General features: G+C 41.9%; 1 protein-coding gene across 1 annotated transcript in view; it reads left to right on the plus strand.

Moving 5' to 3' along the window:
* Positions 1-22,177, plus strand: part of LOC126278918 (dipeptidase 1-like) — a 620,416-nt gene extending 598,239 nt beyond the window's left edge. Inside the window, exons 11-13 of the mRNA XM_049979193.1 lie at positions 779-854; positions 16,572-16,710; positions 21,297-22,177. Of these exons, the coding sequence (XP_049835150.1) occupies positions 779-854; positions 16,572-16,710; positions 21,297-21,398 (317 nt within the window). The 3' untranslated portion in view covers positions 21,399-22,177. The remainder of the gene's footprint in view (positions 1-778; positions 855-16,571; positions 16,711-21,296) is intronic.
* The last annotated feature ends 831 nt before the right edge of the window (positions 22,178-23,008 follow it).

Consider the following 23,008-nt stretch of genomic DNA (forward strand, 5'->3'; position numbering starts at 1 on the left):
CCTGAAATAGAGAAATTATTATTCCAAACTACTGTTAAGTATTTCACACGCATACCATTATCTCCACTCTTTTGTCTTTACGGAGCACACCTAAGACAGGTCTTATCAACAAAGAACCAGCGGCAGAGTGCTGAAACATGGCCGTTCTTCAGGTCATCTCGCACATCTGCCGAAGTGGGGGAGCACCTTGCTACGGTAGTGGTCAGCCACATTTCAGGCGCTCAAAGCTCAGGTAAATTTCATCTCTTTGGTACCACCAAAGGTGACCAAAGGACCGTCTCAAAGATGATCATACATTGCACGTTCACTATCTGTGGTTAGCAGACGACCATACATTCATTCATTTCACAGATCTCACCAAATTGAATGTAGGGATCTATTTTGAGGGAGTGCACATGTGATCAATTAAATAAATAAATTGTCATTCTTTCCTACAATGGTATCCAGCTTCGGTGTATTAAGTGGAATTGAGTTATTATTGCAAAAAATATGTTGCTCTAACAAAAAGTAACGAAGAATGTTGTACCTATTTTCAATGTCGGGCGGTACTGTACCCTTTCAATATGGTCGCAGGTTCGAATCCTGACCCGGGCATGGATGTGTGTGATGTCCTTAGGCTAGTTAGGTTTAAGTAGTTCTAAGTTCTAGGGGACTGATGAACTCAGATGTTAAGTCCCATAGTGCTCAGACCCATTTGAACTATCTGAACCCAAATCCATTTCCTCGAGTGTGTTCCCCGCCCTGCTGACTGCACCGTCTGCTTGCTGTGTGCCCGCAGGTCACCTGACGCACATCCGCGACGTGGCGGGTGACGACCACGTGGGCCTGGGCGCCGGCTACGACGGCATCAACAGGTGGGTAACAAACCCCAAACACGGCCAGCCCGACCTCGCCGCCTCATCAACGCGCCCCTCGGCCATACGTTAGCTCGCGGCGCTGCCAATGTCTCCCAGGGGATGCTCGCCACGCGATAGCGGCATGCTGTCACCACACGCCACTGCTTCCTGATAGTACATTTCATCGTAGCCGTTCCTCCACAGTGCGCGCTGAATGACGTTGGGACCGACGATTCGCTTTTGTAGAGCCACAGTGGAAGAGCCAGGCGCTTACTAACACGCACTTGGCCACTAATCTTCACGAAATTGAATACCTGTCGGCAAAAACGTTGTAACCCTCACTTTTCTAAGAAACAGGTTTGTCACGCTGTAACTAACATGTTTCTATGGGTTATTACGTTAAGAGTGGGAATCGAAATGCTTATTGAATGGGAAATTAGTGTGAGAAGATTAGGATCGCCACCGACTCTAACCAAACAACTAATCAAAGGTTTGGCCGAGTCGGAGAATAAATTAATTTCATCACAGACCAAAAACTCTTAAAAATACGTACGTCGTGATATCGCTCATAGAGGATGCGGTGTAAGTAATAGTATTTCCCGTGCACTGTCCACGAGGATCAACCACTTAAAATAAAATAGTGCATGCGTGAACACTGTGCAGAAGATCAGCTCCCAGCAACACACCTGAAAATAAGACTTAATCTAAAGAATTTGCTTTAAAATAAAATGGGAAACTAATCACTGGGCCTGTGCTGACAGGAAAGCTACGAGGTGAGTGGCTTAGGTGCATAAACGTAACCACGGAATGCAAGAGAAAATTGTGTATAAAGTCATTTATTCCTAAGAAATGGATGTGAGGCATGTACGCAATTCCTGAAAACATTAATTCCAAAAACATTAAAGAAAAGCATCGATACATACACCATTATAACCTACACCTAAAATCATTGGTGTGGATCATTCATACAACTGCTGTTGTCTGATAACTGATAGCAATAACTCGTGAAACGGTACACGTTTCGCAGTACACCCGCGTGCCCACGTGGTTTGTGGAGACGCAATTTCTGGGTATCGTGCTCAAGTTGCAACAATATCACATCACACATTCATGAACAGTTAACATTCTTTAAAGCAAACACGAGACTGGACAGTTAGTGATGACGGTAGCCCAACAACTCTAATGTTCAACCACGTGGTCGGCTGCCCAAGGACGAAAGATACATAATGCAAGGAAAATTTACAAGAAGGCAAAGCTATAAATATTTAGAAAGGTGAAAGCTTATAGAGGCACAGCTGAAGGCAAACAGACATTCATACATAAGCGAGTGCTCACTTCTTATCGACACCTATGTGTGGCGCTCTTCCAGTGGATCCAAGTCTGCTATAGAAACTTACTAAAAGAAAAATCTGCCAAAGTTTTGCATTCCTTGCAGCGACAAGGCAAAGCAATCTTTCAGAGCTGAAAAGTGAAACCAAAAGCTAACAGCTCTCCCCTCGCCAAGTACCAACGCGCCACGCGGTCAGTCTAACTCAGCCTTCTTCGACTGGAGCACAGCTGTGGACGCTTCCCGTACCGGCGGCAGACTCCCTCCCTTTTCCATCTCCAGCCTCCTCGACGCTCCGCGTGGCCCGGAAAACCCAAGGATGCCATTTCCGCCACCAACCTAACGCAGGTGGATTTCTCACCAGTAGCGCAAACCTCTTTGCCTACTTGACCACTACGAGAGTTGGCTATTCTGTACAACTGCTGCTGAATCTGTATTACTATCGCAGACTTTCTGCAGCAGACTACGCCACCTTCTAGTAGCGTGACACACAACCACATTCCTTCAATCACAACACTATGAGAGTTATGAGAAAAGATAAACAAGGAAAAGAAAGAGAAATGCTAGTGAAAATGGGCTACCGGGCTAATGAAAGGTGGCTACAGGATCCTTTCAACGTATAAACGTTGTATGTGCCAAGAGAAAGGCGTGTATGAAGTTACGCTGGCAAACATATACATTAAGCGCCATTTTTCGTTTGTTTCCTATTCGTCGCGTGGCGCTCGGATTCAGAAACGTTGTAAACATTGAGCAGGAATGTTGTGTGACGTTAAATCAGAGAATGTCCGAAGATATAAATACGGGCCCTAAACGAATAATTAAGTACAGTGAATGGAAGAAGAATGCAGAGAAACACAAACGGAATTCGGGGCAACCATATTTGGCCCACAATAGCAAACCAGTACCTGGGAAAATCACTGCTGAACAGGTGGGTGCATAAACGTTCTATGCCAATCTAACACAATATTTCTGTGAAATGGGAGATTCCATACGTTATTCGCAAACATTATACTGTAATGCGCTGTCATAGCCTTTACCATTGACGTTAATATGGTTTACTGTACTGATCATTACGTCGTGCTTCCTTTGTAGATTGTTACCTGCAAATGCAGATAACAGTGTAAAACACTAAAAATGGAGGACAATAGAGAGCTGCTTCAAGAATTCTACGCTTTAGACTACAATGCACAAACCAGACATTTGGCTACGTCGTGCATTGAAATAGCAGACATCGAACGTAGGGACACTGAGGATACCATTTGGCACAGGCACTGCATATTGAATAACTTTTTAAGAAGACGAGCAGAAAAAATTCAAGTATGTCAAAAAACGTTGTGCATGGTATATAGGATTACAGCTAGACGTGTACAAATGCTCCAAGGGAAGATGAAATGTGCCGTTAGAAGACAGAAAGGGTAAGCATGTGAATCGTCGAAATAAGCTGCAGGACAGCTTGAAGGACGTGATAAGAAACCACATTGAGGAGGTACCAAAATAAGAAAACCAAACTTTGCCGACTATTTAAACAAGATAATCCGACAGTACAGTGCAGTGAAAGAGCTTTCAGAGATATTTTCAGGGGACAATAAAATTTTCGCTTTGCAGTAACACGTTCGTATTCATGTGGGTATTGTGACAGACTGTTCCTGCAGTTAGTTAGTTAAAATGACACAGAGAGAAAGAAAATCGACGAAGAAAGCAAACTGTACCATTTACATGCGAAAGCAGCTTGAGAAGGATACAACAAAAGCTAAAGCAAACGAAACCTATGTTGTGATATGCACAGACCTCCAACACATGCTGTATTTTCCTACCCATACCAATTATGTGGTTTTCTATCAGCGTTAGCTATCAACCTACAATCAGGCAATATATAACGTTGGAGAACATAAGGTGTGGATGTGTGTATGGCCTGAAACTGTTACTAAGCGGGGATCAGCGGAAATTACTTCGTGCTTTCTGAAGTACGTAACATCTACATTTTCAGTACTAAACCCGTGTGAAGAAAGAACTTAAGTGGTCCGATCTATGTACAGGACAGAACAATAACTGGAAAACTATGGTTTTGTGTCAATATCTTCCAAACGTGAAGTATTTCACCTCTGTGGAGCAAAAGTTTCTTATCACAGGAGACAGCGTTCTGCCTTGTGACAGGGATTTCGCATTAATTGAGAGAAATAAGAAGAACTGCTCTGTGTATGAACCATTTGAATGGGTTCAGGTAATAGCTACTGCACGACCAAACAACTCGTTCCTGGTTTGTTACATGGAGCAGGACCATTTTATTTATTTAAACGGTATTGAAAAGCACGTCCGCAAAAATCCAAAATGCAAAATATCGGAAAATGTTTGGATGAAGATATCTTCAGACTCCTCAACAGTACTTCAGTGTCGCAAGAGCCATAAATACTTCCAGCCTTAGTACTCAGCCAACTTAGCAAAACGCTCCAGGGGTAAAAATAGTATTACAGTTCCGCCGATGGTGCTTAGCTTGAGTGACCTACCTACACTTTATGGTGAGCCATTGCCTGTCGCTGCGGAAACGAAACCTAATCTGCTAGACATGTGTAGATGTATTCCTGAAAAATTCCGAGAGTTTTATGAAAACCTAAAGATAAAATAAAGTGACAGTGTCATGGTCGGTCACGCAAAATGTACGCAGTGTCATGGTCGGTCACACGAAACGTACGTTTTCAGCAATACGTCTTGTGTGCCGTGAATAATCGTGTTACCAGTGGGAACTATTAATAATGTTTCTTTTAACTTGCGTGTGCAGTATCGATTCTGTTTTGTTACATTCTTGTGAAATGAAAATGTGAACGTTTATCATTGCAAACCCTTCTTTTGTAACCCACCTTCAGTCAAATACCCAGTAGTTCCGACATTGTATAATGCAAATGGTATTTACTCCTAATCAGAATAAAACCAACAAACAGTATTAGAGGTTAAATAATATCTGTGATGTAAAAGTTGTAATCCACAAAAGTGTGCTACTCTCATTAGAGTTACAACGTTTTTGCAGGGATTCCGGACGAAAATCTGTAATATCTTGCTTTTCAGGTCACGTACTGCCACAACTTGTACACATTAATCAGTAATGGACTCATTTCAAGTGATTGTGAATTTTATTTCTGCCGTTCGTAAACCTGTTGCATACGTAATGGCTTTTCGCGCCTCCTGTACGATTTGTATTTTGAGGGTTACAACGTTTTTGCCGGCAGGTATTCAATTGATGGCTGTCGCGCTAAGCGGACAGCTACAGACAGATATCTTTTCGATTACATAGTTTATTGCAATAAAATAAATTTGTAACGAATAACAAGATTCTACAAATTGAGAGTTTAACACGTCACATCAAAAGGTGGATATGAATCACTATTGATGTTAAAATTCCAATTTCAAAATTATTTTCAGTAGCCTATGGCCGGCCGGGGTGACAGAGCGGCTCTAGGCGCTTCAGTTTGGAACCGCGTGACCACTACGGTCGCAGGTTCGAATCCAGCCTCGGGCATGGATGTGTGTGATGTCCTTAGGTTAGTTAGGTTTAAGTAGTTCTTAGTTCCAGGGGACTGATGACCACAGATGTTAAATCCCATAGTGCTCAGACCCATTTTTTAGTAGTCTATGTGTCTACAGGGGGTGGACGACAATATGGAAACACCAAAAGCATGACACTTCACCATGTCTTATACGGGGAAGGAAAACCAGTGGCAGTCAGAACTGTTTCCTCTCGTCTCGGAATGGATAAATACACGTCGGGAATAATTTGCAATGGGACCTTCAACCATTCATCCTGTAAAATAGTGACAATTTCAGGCAAAGATAGTGGATCAAATGAAACTACATGATCCCCAGAGGTCTTTTCAGGTATCAAATATCTATTATGTATAAATGCGGACTGAAGTGACGAATGAAACTTTGTATCAAAGGTACGAATCTAGGACTCTTGCTGACTAGGCAGATGCGCTAACCACTTCGCCACCGCGGCACAGTGGCTTTTCACTAGTGCACAGACCACCGTAGCACATCTCCCTCCTCAATCCAATTTTCTACTAACAGCTTAGCCCACGTGGTGTTCCCCCTAAACTCGAACAACTGTGTTAGCGTACCACCTGAGCATCTAAAGAAATGGGGTATCTTGCCTGAAAACCAGTTATAAGTACTTTTATTAAATGAAGCTGTATGATTCCAGATAACTTCTGAGACCCCAAACATCTGGTATGTATATATGCACTCAACAGCGACGAATGAAAAATCAGGGAGGTATGATGGGATACGAAGTGTGGTAATGCAAAGCCACTGTTACAGGCAATTGTAGTGATTAGTGGATGTCCTACTGAGCAGCAGACCAGGGTTCGAATCCCGGCCTTGGTACAAATTTTCATTCGTCGCTCGAGTTTGCATCTAAACATGCAAATAGGTATTCGTTCTTTCCGCAAGTTATACAAGATTGTAATAATAGAGAATTGTAAAGGTGGTTCGACGAACCCTCTGTCTACATCTACATCTACATGACTACTCTGCAATTCACATTTAAGTGCTTGGCAGAGGGTTCATCGAACCACAATCATACTATCTCTCTACTATTCCACTCCCGAACAGCGAGCGGGAAAAACGAACACCTAAACCTTTCTGTTCGAGCTCTGATTTCTCTTATTTTATTTTGATGATCATTCCTACCTATGTAGGTTGGGCTCAACAAAATATTTTCGCATTCGGAAGAGAAAGTTGGTGACTGAAATTTCGTAAAAAGGTCTCGCCGCGACGAAAAACGTCTATGCTGTAATGACTTCCATCCCAACTCGTGTATCATATCTGCCACACTCTCTCCCCTATAACGCGATAATACAAAACGGCACTTAAATGTTATTTGAAAGATATTCATGTAGATGTAGATCATAGATGTTTGAGACTTCAATAGGTCAGTTGAAGAATGTAGTTATTTATATATTTTACTGCTCAAAAGAAGATATTAATGTTTTTCAAGCTGGTAATATTAAACTCATTGTTATTAAAGTATGTGTGAACTACTGTGTGTAGTGTCTGTCTGTGTGTCCATGAAGTACAAAATTCCGTGCGGCGTCGACGAACCCCACAACGTACGTAATTTCGTTCACGTAGACACGTTACTGTCGTGGTGGAGAAGCAGCTGCCGACTCCGACGGTTGTCTGTAAAATATAAGAGAAATAAAACTTCTGTAGGATCTTATCTAACTGCAACACTGCCATTAGCATGTGGTCATTCGATGACTGTCTGCTAGTGAAATGAGTTCCTTTTAGCAGAGAAAACTTTGTCTATGCTTTTTTATTATATTGAAGCAGGTTCTACAGCAAACATCCACCACGAAATATTGGAAGTCCTATACAAGCGGGTAGTACATAATAGTTCATCACAGAATCCTTTGATCAAAATTAAATATGCGCAGTTACCTTTGAAAAGCAACAGAATGTATTATGGTCGTTACTAAACTCCACATTAACCATTACATATCGCTTGTGAATCTCATAAAACACAAATTATACAATATGGCAGCTAACAATGGCTGTTTCATTGCACACACTTCCTACACCTCCTCTCGTTATCCTGTCTCGTAACAGAGTCGCCTTAGATTCCGAATTTCTTACTTTTCTTCGATCGCCGTGGAAAAATGTATCAGAAGACGTTGGTGGCAGATGGGGCAATGTAAGACCGCTATGCTTATTGCAGCCGCTATATCGCTGAAGCAGGTGATTATTAAGACACCCTACTAGATCCAGGCGCCAGTCCGGTAGCTCTAGGTTCTGCTGAAAAATGAAATTTCCAGCAGATTCTCGTAATTGTGCAGTAATTGCTAGTGGTCGGGCCGGCCAACTAAACGCACCAAAGAGATCTCTGTGGCCAGTCAAATGAAGCTGCAACTTACAGCTGGTTCCAAGAGATCATTTAGATTCATGAGTAAGTTGAAGTCCATCCCAAGGTTCTATTTTTATTCTTGTAGATGCTGTAGTCTTGCGAAATGGAATTAACATTTTTTAAACACTCTACATTTCTGATAAACGTGCTTACTAGTAGCCAAACACGATGACGACTTTTGTTTTTTAATTGGTATTTCACACTTCTCGTCCCATACTGTCGTTAGGTTGGCTATCAGCAGTACAGAATTACGCTCCTCATACAAAAGCTATAAAAACACAAATATACATAAAAATAATTAATAATTGGAAATTGTACATATGTTTTATAGTCTATAAGAGGATAATACTGTTGCAGTAGCAACGGTGACGTTCTTTTACAAACAAACTCTGCACTTTCACTAAAAAGCTGAAGGACTGGAAAACAGGAATGAAGAAGAGTATGTCTTATGCAGGGTTGAGGAGTGGTGGTATAAATGCAAAGGTTCGTGGGGCAATACCCGTGCAGACGAAGTTAGGTGTTGGGAGTGGATAGTGGGAAGAAAGTGACAAAGAGTCTGGTCCACGGCTGTAATAGCAAAGGGAGAATGGGTGGGGAAAGATGGAAAGAGAAGGGGCGAGTCCTGATGTGGAGTGAGATGTATGAGATAGAGTTGTTTACTTTCTGTGTCATCAGTCTTCTGAGTGCTTTCATCTAGCCAGCCACGAATTCGTTCCCTGTATCAGCCTCTTCATCTCCGATTAGCACTTGCAACCCAGGTCCCCAATTATTTGGTGGATGTATTCCAGTCTTTGTCTTTCTCCACGGTTTTTTCCGTCTCTAGCTCCCTATAGTACCACGGAAGTCATTCCCTCATGACCTATCATATGTCTGATAATCCTGTCCCTCCTTCTTGTCAGTGTTTACCACATCTTTTTTTCCTCTCCGGTTCCGCGCAAAACCTCCTCATTCCATACCTCATCAGTCTACCAAAATTTCAACATTCGTCTGTAGCATAATAGTTGATGTTGTTGTTGTTGTGGTCTTCAGTCCTGAGACTGGTTTGATGCAGCTCTCCATACTACTCTATCCTGTGCAAGCTTTTTCATCTCCCAGTATCTACTGCAACCTACATCCTCCTGAATCTGTTTAGTGTATTCATGTCTTGGTCTCCCTCTACGATTTTTACCCTCCACGCTGCCCTCCAGTACTAAATTCGTGATCCCTTGATGCCTGAGAACATGTCCTACCAACCAATCCCATCTTCTGGCCAAGTTGTGCCACAAATTCCTCTTCTCCTCAATTCTATTCAATACCTCCTCATTAGTTATGTGTTCTACCCATCTAATCTTCAGCATTCTTCTGTAGCATCACATTTCGAAAGCTTATATTCTCCTCTTATCTAAATGTCCATGTTTCACTTCCATACACGGCTACACTCCATACAAATACTTTGAGAAACGACTTCCTTACACTTCGATCTATACTCGACGTTAACAAATTTCTCTTCTTCAGAAACGTTTTCCTTGCCATTGCAAGTCTACATTTTATATCCTCTCTACTCCGACCATCATTAGTTATTTTGCTCCCCAAATAGCAAAACTCCTTTACTACTTTAAGTGTCTCATTTCCAAACCTAATTCCCTCAGCATCACCCGACTTAATTCGACTACATTCCATTATCCTTGTGTTGCTTTTGTTGTTGCTCATCGTCCGCAGCTCGTGGTCGTGCGTTAGCGTTCTCGCTTCCCGCGCCGGGGTTCCCGGATTCGATTCCGACGGGGTCAGGGATTTTCTCTGCCTCGTGATGACTGGGTGTTGTGTAATGTCCTTAGGTTGGTTAGGTTTAAGTAGTTCTAATTTCTAGGGGACTGATGTTAAGTCCCATAGTGCTCAGAGCCATTTGAGCCATTTGTTGCTCATCTTATACCCTCCTTTCAATACACTGTCCATTCCGTTCAATTGCTTTTCCAAGTCCTTTGCTGTCTCTGACAGAATTACAATGACATCGGCGAACCTCAAAGTTTTTAATTTCTTCTCCATGGATTTTAATACCTATTTTGTTTCCTTTACTGCTTGCTCAATATACAGATTTAATAGCTTCGGGGAGAAGCTACAACCCTGACTCACTCCCTTCCCAAACGCTGCTTCCCTTTCATGCCTCTCGACTCTTGTAACTGCCATCTGCTTTCTGTACAAATTGTAAATAGCCTTTCGCCCCCTGTATTGTACCCCTGCCACCTTCAGAATTTCAAAGAGAGTATTCCAGTCGACATTGACAAAAGCTTTCTCTAAGTCTACAAATGCTAGAAACGTATGTTTGCCTTTCCTTAATCTTTCTTCTAAGATAAGTCGTAGGGTCAGTATTGACTCACGTGTTCCAACATTTCTGCGGAAAACAAACTGATCTTCTCCGAGGTCGGCTTCTACCAGTTTTCCATTCGTCTGTAATAATAATAAGGTCAGATTAATAGCGGAGCAATTTGTTTGGGGAAGAAGACGGTTAAGTGGCGTTGGGATATTATAGGTAGCACGGACTGTGGGCACGTGTTGGTGCAGGTATCAGCACACTAAAATTGGTGATAAGAGGGGAAACAATGGGATCATCGTAATATGGTTTGCGGGTAATTTAAGATACTTGGTGGTGTTCGCTGTGGATTAGAAGTGCTGGGAAATTGATGAGACTGTACAGAATCCGTGTGGGAGAGGGGAAACGTATGGAGAAAGTACAGTAAAACGCAGTGCTTGGCACTCAACCGTTTAGATGGAATGGTAGACCTGGGCTGAGTGGATATCCAGGCAACATAAGCACAGGACAGCACAGTGGAGTAAGTGGATAGTCACAATCCCTATGTTCGGGCAGTAAATAGTCGGCTTTCTGTTGCGTGGTTAGTGGGCGTTTTGTTGCCAGCTATGGGCCCATAAGGCACAGGCTGATACTTCATCTACATCTACATCTACATCTACATGACTACTCTGCAATTCACATTTAAGTCCTTGGCAGAGGGTTCATCGAACCACAATCATACTATCTCTCTACTATTCCACTCCCGAACAGCGAGCGGGAAAAACGAACACCTAAACCTTTCTGTCCGAGCTCTGATTTCTCTTATTTTATTTTGATGATCATTCCTACCTATGTAGGTTGGGCTCAACAAAATATTTTCGCATTCGGAAGAGAAAGTTGATGACTGAAATTTCGTAAAAAGGTCTCGCCGCGACGAAAAACGTCTATGCTGTAATGACTTCCATCCCAACTCGTGCATCATATCTGCCACACTCTCTCCCCTATAAAGTGATAATACAAAACGAGCTGCCCTTTTTTGCACCCTTTCGAATTCCTCCGTCAATCTCACCTGGTAAGGATCCCACACCACGCAGCAATATTCTAACAGAGGACGAACGAGTGTAGTGTAAGCTGTCTCTTTAGTAGACTTGTTGCATCTTCTAAGTGTCCTGCCAATGAAACGCAACCTTTGGCTCGCCTTCCCGACAATGTTATCTATGTGGTCCTTCCAACTGAAGTTGTTCGTAATTTTAACACCCAGGTACTTAGTTGAATTGACAGCCTTGAGAATTGTACTATTTATCGAGTATCGAATTCCAACGGATTTCTTTTGGAACTCATGTGGGTCATCTCACACTTTTCGTTATTTAGCGTCAACTGCCACGTGACACACCATACAGCAATCTTTTCTAAATCGCTTTGCAGCTGATGCTGGTCTTCGGATGACCTTACTAGACGGTAAATTACAGCATCATCTGCGAACAGTCTAAGAGAACTGCTCAGATTGTCACCCAGGTCATTTATATAGATCAGGAACAGTAGAGGTTCCAGGACGCTTCCCTGGGGAACACCTGATATCACTTCAGTTTTACTCGGTGATTTGCCGTCTATTACTACGAACTGCGACCTTCCTGACAGGAAATCACGAATCCAGTCGCACAACTGAGACGATACCCGATAGGCCCGCAGCTTCATTAGAAGTCGCTTGTGAGGAACGGTGTCGAAAGCTTTCTGGAAATCTAGAAATACGGAATCAACTTGAGGTCCCCTGTCGATAGCGGCCATTACTTTGTGCGAATAAAGAGCTAGCTGCGTTGCACAAGAGCGATGTTTTCTGAAGCCATGCTGATTACGTGTCAATAGATCGTTCCCTTCGAGGTGATTCATAATTTTTTAATACAGTGTATGCTCCAAAACCCTACTGCAGACCGACGTCAATGATATAGGTCTGTAGTTAAATGGATTACTCCTACTACCCTTCTTGAACGCTGGTGCGACCTGCGCAATTTTCCAATCTGTAGGTACAGATCTATCGGTGAGCGAGCGGTTGTATATGAGTGCTAAGTAGGGAGCTATAGTATCAGCGTAATCTGAAAGGAACCTAATCGGTATACAATCTGGACCTGAAGACTTGCCCGTATCAAGCGATTTGAGTTGCTTCGCAACCCCTAAGGTATTTACTTCTAAGAAACTCATGCTAGCAGATGTTCGTGTTTCAAATTCTGGAATATTCCATTCGTCTTTCCTGGTGAAGGAATTTCGGAAAATTGCGTTCAATAACTCCGCTTCAGTCGTCGATAACAGTACCATCGGCACTGCGCAGCGAAGGTATTAACTGCGTCTTGCCGCTTGTGTACTTTACATACGACCAGAATTTCTTCGGATTTTCTACCAAATTTCGAGACAATGTTTCGTTGTGGAACCTATTAAAGGCATCTCGCATCGAAGTACGTGCCAAATTTCGCGCGTCTGTAAGTTTTAGCCAATCTTCGGGATTTCGCGTTCTTCTGAACTTCGCATGCTTTTTCCGTTGCCTCTGCAACAGCGTTCGGACCTTTTTTGTGTACCACGGGGGATCCGTTCCATCTCTTACCAATTTATGAGGTATGAATATCTCAATTGCTGTTGCTACTATATCTTTGAATTTGAGCCACATCTCGTCTACATTCGCATAGTCAGTTCGGAAGGAATGGAAATTGTCTTTTAGGAAGGCTTCTAGTGACACTTTATCCGCTTTTTTAAATAAAATTATTTTGCGTTTGTTTCTGATGGATTTGGAAGAAATGGTATTGAGCCTAGCTACAACGACCTTGTGATCACTAATCCCTGTATCAGTCATGATGCTCTCTATCAACTCTGGATTGTTTGTGACTAAGAGGTCAAGTGTGTTTTCGCAACCATTTACAATTCGCGTGGGTTCCTGGAGTAATTGCTCGAAATAATTTTCGGAGAAAGCATTTAGGACAATCTCGGAAGACGTTTTCTGCCTACCACCGGTTTTGAATAAGTATTTTTGCCAACATACCGAGGGTAGGTTGAAGTCCCCATCAACTATAACCGTATGAGTGGGGTATTTGTTTGTTACGAGACTCAAACTTTCTCTGAACTGTTCCGCAACTGTATCATCGGAGTCTGGGGGTCGGTAGAAGGAGCCAATTATTAACTTAATTCGGCTGTTAAGTATAACCTCCACCCATACCAATTCGCACGGAGTATCTACTTCGACTTCACTACAACGTAAACCACTACTGACAGACACAAACACTCCACCACCAATTCTGCCTAATCTATCTTTCCTGAACACCGTCTGAGACTTCGTAAAAATTTCTGCAGAACTTATTTCAGGCTTTAGCCAGCTTTCTGTACCTATAACGATATCAGCTTCTGTGCTTTCTATTAGCGCTTGAAGCTCAGGGACTTTTCCAGCGCAACTACAACAATTTACAACCATAATTCCGACTGTTCCTTGATCCAAGCACGTCCTGTAATTGCCATGCACCCTTTGACATTGGAGCCCACCCCGTGTTTTCCCGATGCCTTCTAACCTAAAAAACCGCCCAGTCCACGCCACACAGCCTCCGCTACCCATGTAGCCGCCAGCTGAGTGTAGTGAACTCCTGACCTATTCAGCGGAACCCGAAACCCCACCACCCTATGGCGCAAGTCAAGGAATCTGCAGCCAACACGGTCGCAAAACCGTCTGAGCCTCTGATTCAGACCCTCCACCCGGCTCTGCACCAAAGGTGCGCAGTCGGTTCTGTCAACGATGCTGCAGATGGTGAGCTCTGCCTTCATCTCGTAAGCAAGACCGGCAGCCTTCACCAAATCAGATAGCCGATGGAATTCAGAGAGAATTTCCTCAGATCCAAAGCGACACACGTCATTAGTGCCGACATGTGCCACCACCTGCAGCTGGCTGCACCCTGTGCTCTTCATGACATCCGGAAGGACCCTTTCCACATCAGGAATGACTCCTCCCGGAATGCACACGCAGTGCACACTGGATTTCTTCCCCTCCTTAGCCGCCGTATCCCTAACGGAATTTCGTGGTCTGTGGGTAACATCTGGTGCCTCATACCACGAGTAGCCTACCATGTACCTCTTGAATCCGTACCACGCTGATCCGCTGTTGATTTTCGTTCCCAAGGTGCACCTACACGCCATTATGCGAGTGTTCATTATGTTTTAGCTTATCAGTGTATATGAGTAAGTTAATTAACAGTGGCGATAGGAGAAAGTTTAGAGTAATATCCGGATTTGACGTCCAGTCAAAAGGTTATTGGAACCCAACACATGATATTAAAGGACAGAGTGGTTTGTTTGTGAAATAGTGGTTGTTCCCAATCGCATACTTACAGGCCTTTTTTCTGCTCTTCTTCTGCCACTCCAGGTTAGGCCTAAGCCTTGTTCCAGCGTCATCATCTCGTTCTCGATCGTCCCACACTTCTCTTGCTCTATTGTTTTCCTAATACATTGCTAGTTTGCAAAGTCTGTGTGGTGACATATGAAGTATATGTTCCCTCCATTTTCCTTTGTATTGGATTGCCTTTTGAGTCGTTGGTTGGATTCTAATTCTTCCCTCATTACTTCGTTTGTAAATTTGTCTTTCCTAGTAGAGCCCTTCACAGATGTGAAAAATTTCTTTTTGCTGATGATTGTAGCTGCGGTAAATTTATCTTTCTCGGCATCCATACAGTACAGTAGGAATTGTCAAGGACATATAAAATTTCACTTGTATCTCTTTCCTTGTTTTACCTTTAATTTATATTGTTATTGTGGCGCATATTCACTGTTAAGTGTTAGTTTTTTTCCTGTTCATTCATCTCATGATCGTATGATATGTCACATCCTACATACTTAAAATGGGTTACCTGTTCTGGTTTATTTTTGTTCTTTCTGGGTGAATACCTAAAATGACCATAGTGAAGTTTTATTTGTATATATAGAGGCAGACTGTAGCTTGTATGTACCACATTTAGTTTTATATAATGCCATTTGTAATATACATGCTTTTTGCGACTTGTATCAGATGTTTTGTGATTCCTCTCTTTTCCCTCTGTTGCTCAAAACGTCTGTTTGTGAACTCTGTCGGCCGGCCGGAGTGGTCATGCAGTTCTAGGCGCTTCAGTCTGGAACCACGAGACCGCTACGTTTTTAGGTTTGCGTCCTGCCACGGTCATGGATGTGTGTGATGTCCTTAGGTTAGTTAGGTTTAAGTAGTTCTAAGTTATAGGGGACTGATGACCTCAATAGTTAAGTCCTATAGTGCTCAGAGCCATTCGAGCCGTTTTTTGTGAATTCTGTCAGACGCTTTTTTGTAATCCACAACGCTAGTTGCGTTTCCATATAAAATTCTCGTCTCTCTTCCATTATCTCTTTCAGTGCAAAAACATCACCTATGCATGAGCTTGCTTTCTAAATCCTGCTTGTTCTTCCATTGAAATTACTTCCGATATATTTCGTAATCTTTCGTTTACTATTATGATTGAAATAGATTTTGAAAGCACTACTCAGAAAATTTATGACTCTATGGTTCAAGTATTACTTCATTCGCCTTTCTTATATATTGAAATGACGTTTGCTATTTTCTATTCTTCCGGTATCTCATATTTTACGCAGCACATGTCAAAGAGATGTAACATCCTTAGTTATAAGATGATTCTTCTTCGTTTAATCAATACGGCGTTTACTCCATCTATTCCCAGCGATTTTCGGTTTTCGTTTTTCTTCTTAATTTGTCTTCAATTCCGCAGGTCCAGTATAGTCTATTCCATGTAGTTGTTCTTCATCTGCTTCTTTGATTTAGGGATTGCACCAGAGTTCTTTATAATGTGTAATTCAGTTAGGTGGTTGTATTACATTGAGGTTTACAATATGTCCTTCTTCTTTGCTCAGGTATTTCATTAATTTGTATGCTATTTCTTGTATCCCATTGGTTTCCAGTTCTATTCTGTTCACTTCTAGTATTGTCTAGTATTAGCCAATACTGTCTACTATACGAAAATGATACCCTTTTTGAGCACTCTGTTTACAGTGCAGTATATAATAATTATTATAATAACAATAGTTATAATAATAATTATTATTATAAACAGCCGATTGCTGTGCAAATGTAAATGTCAGTTGCCTACAGGTGTAAGAGAGTGCCCAATCGTTCTTAGTGAAAAGGACCCATAAATTAATTAGAAACGCGACAATGTTCCGACAGAGGTTTATAGCCGAAGCACTGCTACTGCTCTCTACTTGCAGGACGCCCCTGGGCCTGGAGGACGTGTCGCGCTATCCCTTCCTGCTGGCGGAGCTGCACAGGAGTCGAGGCTGGACCATGGAGCAGCTGCAGAAGCTGGCTGGCAGGAACATCCTCAGGGTCCTTAGGGGAGTTGAGAAGGTGAGACCTCGACCTATCACATTTTCCTGTCTCTCCATTTTTCTATAACTCGCTTCTACTTTTCTATTTTATGTTAATCCAAGGCCGGCTGCTGTGGCCGAGCGGTTCTAGGCGCTTCAGTCCGGAACCGCGCGGCTGCTACGGTCTCGGGTTCGAATCCTGCCTCGGGCATGGATGTGTGTGCTGTCCTTACATTATTTAGGTTTAAGTAGTTCAAGTTTAGGTGACTGATGACCTCAGATGTTAAATCCCATAGTGTTAGAGCCATTTGAACAATTTTGTTAATCCAGCACTACGAGGATCGTTTAGTATGTGATGGTACACATGGTACACACAGGGATCACCCATGTTCAAGGCTTACTGATGTCTTCCTTCAAAACATGGCTTGTACTTACCTCAAGGAGAATGCAAAAATATTGTGCGCTTCCATCTTGGTGGAAACTGGCCGGACTATATCGACCTAGAAGGTTCGTAGCAGTCTCCACACATAATTTCGATCTCTAGGAGTCCATTACGAACCGTAATTTAAACCCACGGGCACCGTGCTACGCAAAGCACATGAGTAACGGAACGTCTGGAATATAACCTTGGTCATCTTTTTATCGACAAGTGCAAGATTTTTTGTGACTCCTAAAGATTGTCGTAGAACACCATTAGGTATTCATCGTTGGATGGTACTATAACTTACCTGTACTCTACGGTGTATCTAAGGTTTTTATTGACACACGTGTACCTAAAGTTCCGCTGTTAATGGAGACAAGGTATCGAATCCAAAGACCAATGTTCAGCGATGGAATTCATGTAGCTACAACCTGATCCCTATCACTCGACTGTTCAGTAATACATACAACAACGATCTAAATGTAAAATAAGGAATAAAATAAAATAAAAAAGACTACATTAAAGTATAATTTGCCATAATTGTGAATGACAGAATTTATCTCAAAATAATATAACGGTTGCCAGCTCCAAAACGACAGAAGTTAAATGTGGTAAATGATTGTAAATACTTTGAAATTACGTAAGTATCGCGTGGGGAAGACAATGGAGCAACTGAAAAAAATGAACACGTACCATCCAACATGTAACAGACACGTGTAACATGAACACAAAGACGTTTATTTAGAACTCAATGGTGTAACTTACCTTAATTATCGTCAATAATGATAATCAATGACTAGCAGCCCTTTACGGAAAAGTGAATTGTGTTACGTAACTCACGATAATGCTGCCCTGTAGAAAATATGCTGAGTCATGACACAAACTGTTTCTCATTCTTTGCTTTTACTCGCACTTTGCAAATGATTGTGTTTCAGTTTAATGCAGTAAAGACTTATTTCAGTAGTAATATTTTGTAGACGTGTGCACATAATATTTCTTACACGATACAACAAATTTCTAAAACTGTTTTGATTATAAGAAAGTTAGCATACTTTTCTAATTTAATATGAATCCCTTTAAATCACCTTTAGTTTAAACTGTGCGGTAGTAGTGAAATACTCGTATTATTCGAACCACTACAGTTACCACTGCTTCGATTGATAGTCAACTGTAAATTTACTAGATTTATCTATTTTGGACTTTTTGGCTTTCTTGGAAATTATGGTGAAAGGATAGAACGCTGCTGATGGTTAACGACCCTGGTCAGTGAAGAATAAGTTTGTTCTTCGCCTAATCACGCTATAATGTTCCAAGATGCTGGAATGCCTATTACACAACTACAAAAATAATAGATGGATCTTAATTTCCGATGTGATGCTTGTAGTGCTATGAAGTGCTTATTATAAAACCTGTTATTGGCAACAGGCTCCTCTTGATTAGTGATCAGCTTAAATAGTTTTGGGCCAGACAGTATTCTTCAATACTTCGAAAATATGCTTGCGACCGTATACATGGTGTTTCAAAAAGGATATTACACCTTTAAAAATTCATATAAATTTATTCAAAGAAGATTTACAGCTTCGTTTAGTGTTATTTTGTATGGAAACGCACAAACTTTTTTTTACCTTAAGCTAAAGATGTTGTATGTGGCTTCCGTTGGTTATCCTGCCCACATTCAATCGGAAGTCAATTTCTTCCCGATCACGCTGTAGCTTTGCAGTTTAACTTGCTCAGTAAATCTTCCTGTACGTTCGGGTAGAGAAGCCGGCACAGAACTTTGATGAATCCCCATTTTAAAAAAATCGAGTGGTGTCAGGTCTGGGGAACGTGGAGACCATGCAATTGCCGCACCACGCCCAATCCATTGGACTGGAAGGCGGTCACTGAGAAAATACTGGACTTCAGCCAGGTAGCGGGGTTGTGTAGTATCTTGCATGATGTAAACATCTCGTTCTTGGCCATCCTCATCCATCTGGGGTATCAAAAGTTGTTGTAACATATCCAGGTACACTATCCCGTTGATGGTTGTCTCACGGAAAAAAAGGGGCTGTTCATTTTGTTTTTGCCCAATGGACAAGAAAGGTTCAGTTTAAGGCTATCACGAACATGTTGCAATGTTTGACGCGGATTTTTACTGCCCCAAGTTCTGCAGTTACGTATGTTACCGTTGCCACTTAAGCGAAAAGACGACCCGTCAGAAAAGGTGTTCAGATGTTGAAGTGTGTGTGAATTCCTAAGGGACCAAACTCCTGAGATCATCGGTCCCCAGACTTAAACATTACTCAAACTAACTTATGCTGAGAACAACAAATACACCCAAGCCCGAGGTACGTCTCAAATCTCGAGCGGGATAGGCCGCGTGTCCTGTGACATGGCGCCTCAAACCACGCTGGCCACTCCGTGGAAAAGATGATTCTGACCAAGAAATTTTCATCCTCGTGTAATCGATTTAACATATCCGCGCGGAAGTTCTTGCGACCAATTTAATCAATGTCTTTTATTGCTTGTGTGATCGTCAATCTGTACATATTCAAATGCAAACGGTTGCTCAACACACGCCAAACAGTCCTATTTGATATTTACAGTTCGCTAGATGCACGCCGGATCGATTTCGTAGGTCTGTTGGCAAAACGTTATCTCACTTGCTCAACGACGCCGCCAGATGTGCTTGGACGACCTGATTATTTCCGATTTCCTACCGAGCACCCTGCTTCTACAAAACATTTATGCAGCTCATAAAATGTAGGAAAACTAGGAGGATCTTTAAGCGTACTTGGTACAGAAATTATGCTGAATTATTGTCGCCGACTTCGATTCTTCATACAAAAACAAACAGCTAGCACGCCAGGGTCCAGTGAAGGCAGTCATTTTTAACGCAACTGCCGCTAGCGCACATTCTGTTGCGATTCAGCACTAGCGAACTACGCGAGGCAAAACGTGGTGTATTTCCCTACAAATTGACGCTACAGTCACCTTTGTAGGTACTATGAATTAATTTACATGAATTTTCAAAGTTGTAAAGTCCTTTTTGAAACAATCTGTACTGAGTCCACACTTGCTCGCCCACTTACAATTTTCCAGGGGCACGTATTAGAACATTTTAGACCCAACTGCGGCAATTACGCCCCAACACATATATCTGTTCCACATCGCAGGTGTTTCGCAACTACTTCTCTGCTTTCGCCTCTATGCCTGCACGCACTCACGCCAAGAATGTTTTGTTACACGAAAGATACTTTCTGTACTTTAAATAATAACAGCATCCCTGATATTGCCAGCGTATTTACCGCAATAGTATGACATATATAATTCTTACTTATCCTATCAACATAAATTACATTCTCACAAACACTAATTAATGGCAAAATTGCTTAATACATATGTTTTCAAAAAAAGAATGGATATAAATTCCAGAAACTAAGTAGTTGAAAGATACGTGAGGCACTGAGTTATAGTGTTACAGTACCATTTCAAATATTCAAAATTACTTCCAGCACAATCGTCAGCTGCCGTATCGTGTAGTTTGGCGCATTCTGTTTGACGATGATACTGGGCGTAGCTACGAGTTCTTCACGTGTTTCCGTCGTTGGTGAATGACAGGAGATGTTATTATTGGTAGTGCTAAACTTGTCTTTAAAGAAGCATCCAATTCGCGATCTGTGTAGCTTTGTCTATCAATCAGTTTTATAACGGGCCGCTCTCAGTGAAATGATCGTATGGCACTGGCCGACAGACACAGTCTCGGGTAGTTCGGCCACCTGATACAACTACTTCAGCGAGTTGCGCGTCAGTGAAGATGAGAGGAAATGATAGCACACAGAAAATCTCCCACCTGGTCGGGAACAGAATCCGTAATGCTGAAATCTACAGGTAGCGATGGCAACCACTAGACCCCTGCAAGTAACGCCTGCTTTGGCTAAGATTTAGGGTTTCCGTGTTTTCCCTGAACCGCTTAGGGCTTATGCTGGGATGGATATTTCTTGGAGTCTCCACGTGAAGTATTAAATGGCACTCTGTAGTGTCGCCTCACTATACGTCTGCGGACTGCACAATGTAATTAAACCTAATCTCTCAGAATCGAATAAGGGTGTGTTTCTAATTGGTTACTCTATTTGAAGGTGGCGTCACATGTATTTGCAATTACAACTTCCTCGAGTTTTCAAAGTACCGCGACTAATACACAGACCGAACATGTTATGTTGCAGGTAAAGGAAGAAATGCGTCTCCTGGCCATTGAACCGTACGAGGATGTGGTTCCCCCAGCGGAACTCGAGGGCAAGGACGCAGCTGGCTGTCTCGGTAGGTGAGGATCGGGAGCAGACCATCACCGGGAGACTCCGCACGCTCCACCAAGTTAACACACAAAGGAGCAGCCGCTGTGTGCGTCAACCAGATTGCAGTGGGCTACTCTCCTCTGCTGCGGGGGTTTCAGTACTCAACAAGCTCGACTGTTGTGGAAGTTCTATCAACAGTTTTAATACCTATTGTGGAGGACTACTATGCAACAACTTGCAAACTTTTCCTGGACAGTTCAGGCAGCACAATGTTCTGATTGTTTTTCCAAGCTCACAAAAGTGATTTAGTCTTCCCTTCATTCATAATAGCAGATACTGACAATCCATTCAACGATTTATCAATTTCCTCACAGAGTTTACGGACAGCAGATCACTCCGACCGTGGATGTGTTCGTTTCGAGATTATACTTCTGCATTTAATGAACAGCAGTTTCCACGTTCAATCGCCTTGTTACTACTTCGAGTGAAGTGTGAAACGACTGATATCTACGACAAAGTGATAGAAGTGCCACTTCAGGAACATCAGGACGCAAATGACTGTTTCGATTGAAGCAAAATAATGTCAGCGAACAGAATCGGAACGAATAAATAAAGGTAGATAAGCGCGACTAAAAGATTTACTGTGCAAAAATCAGAGTTGTCTATATTTATTCCGTTTTGTTACATGTTGTAGAATGCATAAAATCTTATGTTGGACCAAAGCTATTGGAAAAGTACTATCCAGCGTATACGCATAAAAGAATGTACAGAAGCATATGCATTATATCAGTAAAAAGGAAATGTTTCCTTTATTCTCCTTCCTTACCTCGCTAAAACAGCTCACAAAATTTTCCTACCATAATATCTAGCATGTGCTGGTACAGATTATTCGGCTGAAAGTTTCAAGCAGATTGAATGAATATAAATTCGTATTTTCCTCCTTGCAGCTGTTCTATTCTTAAATATTTCTATATTTTGTTATGTTGAGAGATTGCTGCAACAAATGTGTTTCAATATGCACTAAACCTATTGGTATAAGATATTAAATTTTCGCAAAACAAGTATATAAAATCTACGAACTGATCTGATCTGTTTTAATATACTTTGACTGGAAATATTTCTTAAGTAAAATTTGTGTGTATTGTTTACGTTGAAGTCTGAGTAAGGTTTAGTAATCCATTGCCTTTACCAATCTGACACAAGTAATAATGAAATTTCTTCTGAAATGCAGGTACAAACACTTTATTTACCTATGCACTAATATAACAAGTTTTGGTAAATACATATATTACATGGTTACTAATGCATTGTACGGTAGCGAGGTACAATATGGTGTATGAAACATCATCCACAGCACAGTACAGAAACCAGACGGCAATTATAAGTGCAATAGCTTGGAAAGAACACTGTACTTGAGAAGAAATGAAACGGTATTGTTGCATTTCCATGTTGTTCAGTCGGGATCCTTGAGCAAACAGTAAAGGGAACGAAACAAATTCGGAAAGCTAATAATAGTTCGAGGCGACGAAATAAAAGGAGTGTAAGAAGATTTGGATGATGAGTTCAATGGATGGATGGTGTCCTGAAAAAGATTACAAGACAAATACTTATATACAGGGTGTGTCAAAAGGTACAGTAAAGAC

The sequence above is a fragment of the Schistocerca gregaria genome, chromosome 6, assembly GCF_023897955.1.
Source record: "Schistocerca gregaria isolate iqSchGreg1 chromosome 6, iqSchGreg1.2, whole genome shotgun sequence".
NCBI classification, from domain to species: domain Eukaryota; kingdom Metazoa; phylum Arthropoda; class Insecta; order Orthoptera; family Acrididae; genus Schistocerca; species Schistocerca gregaria.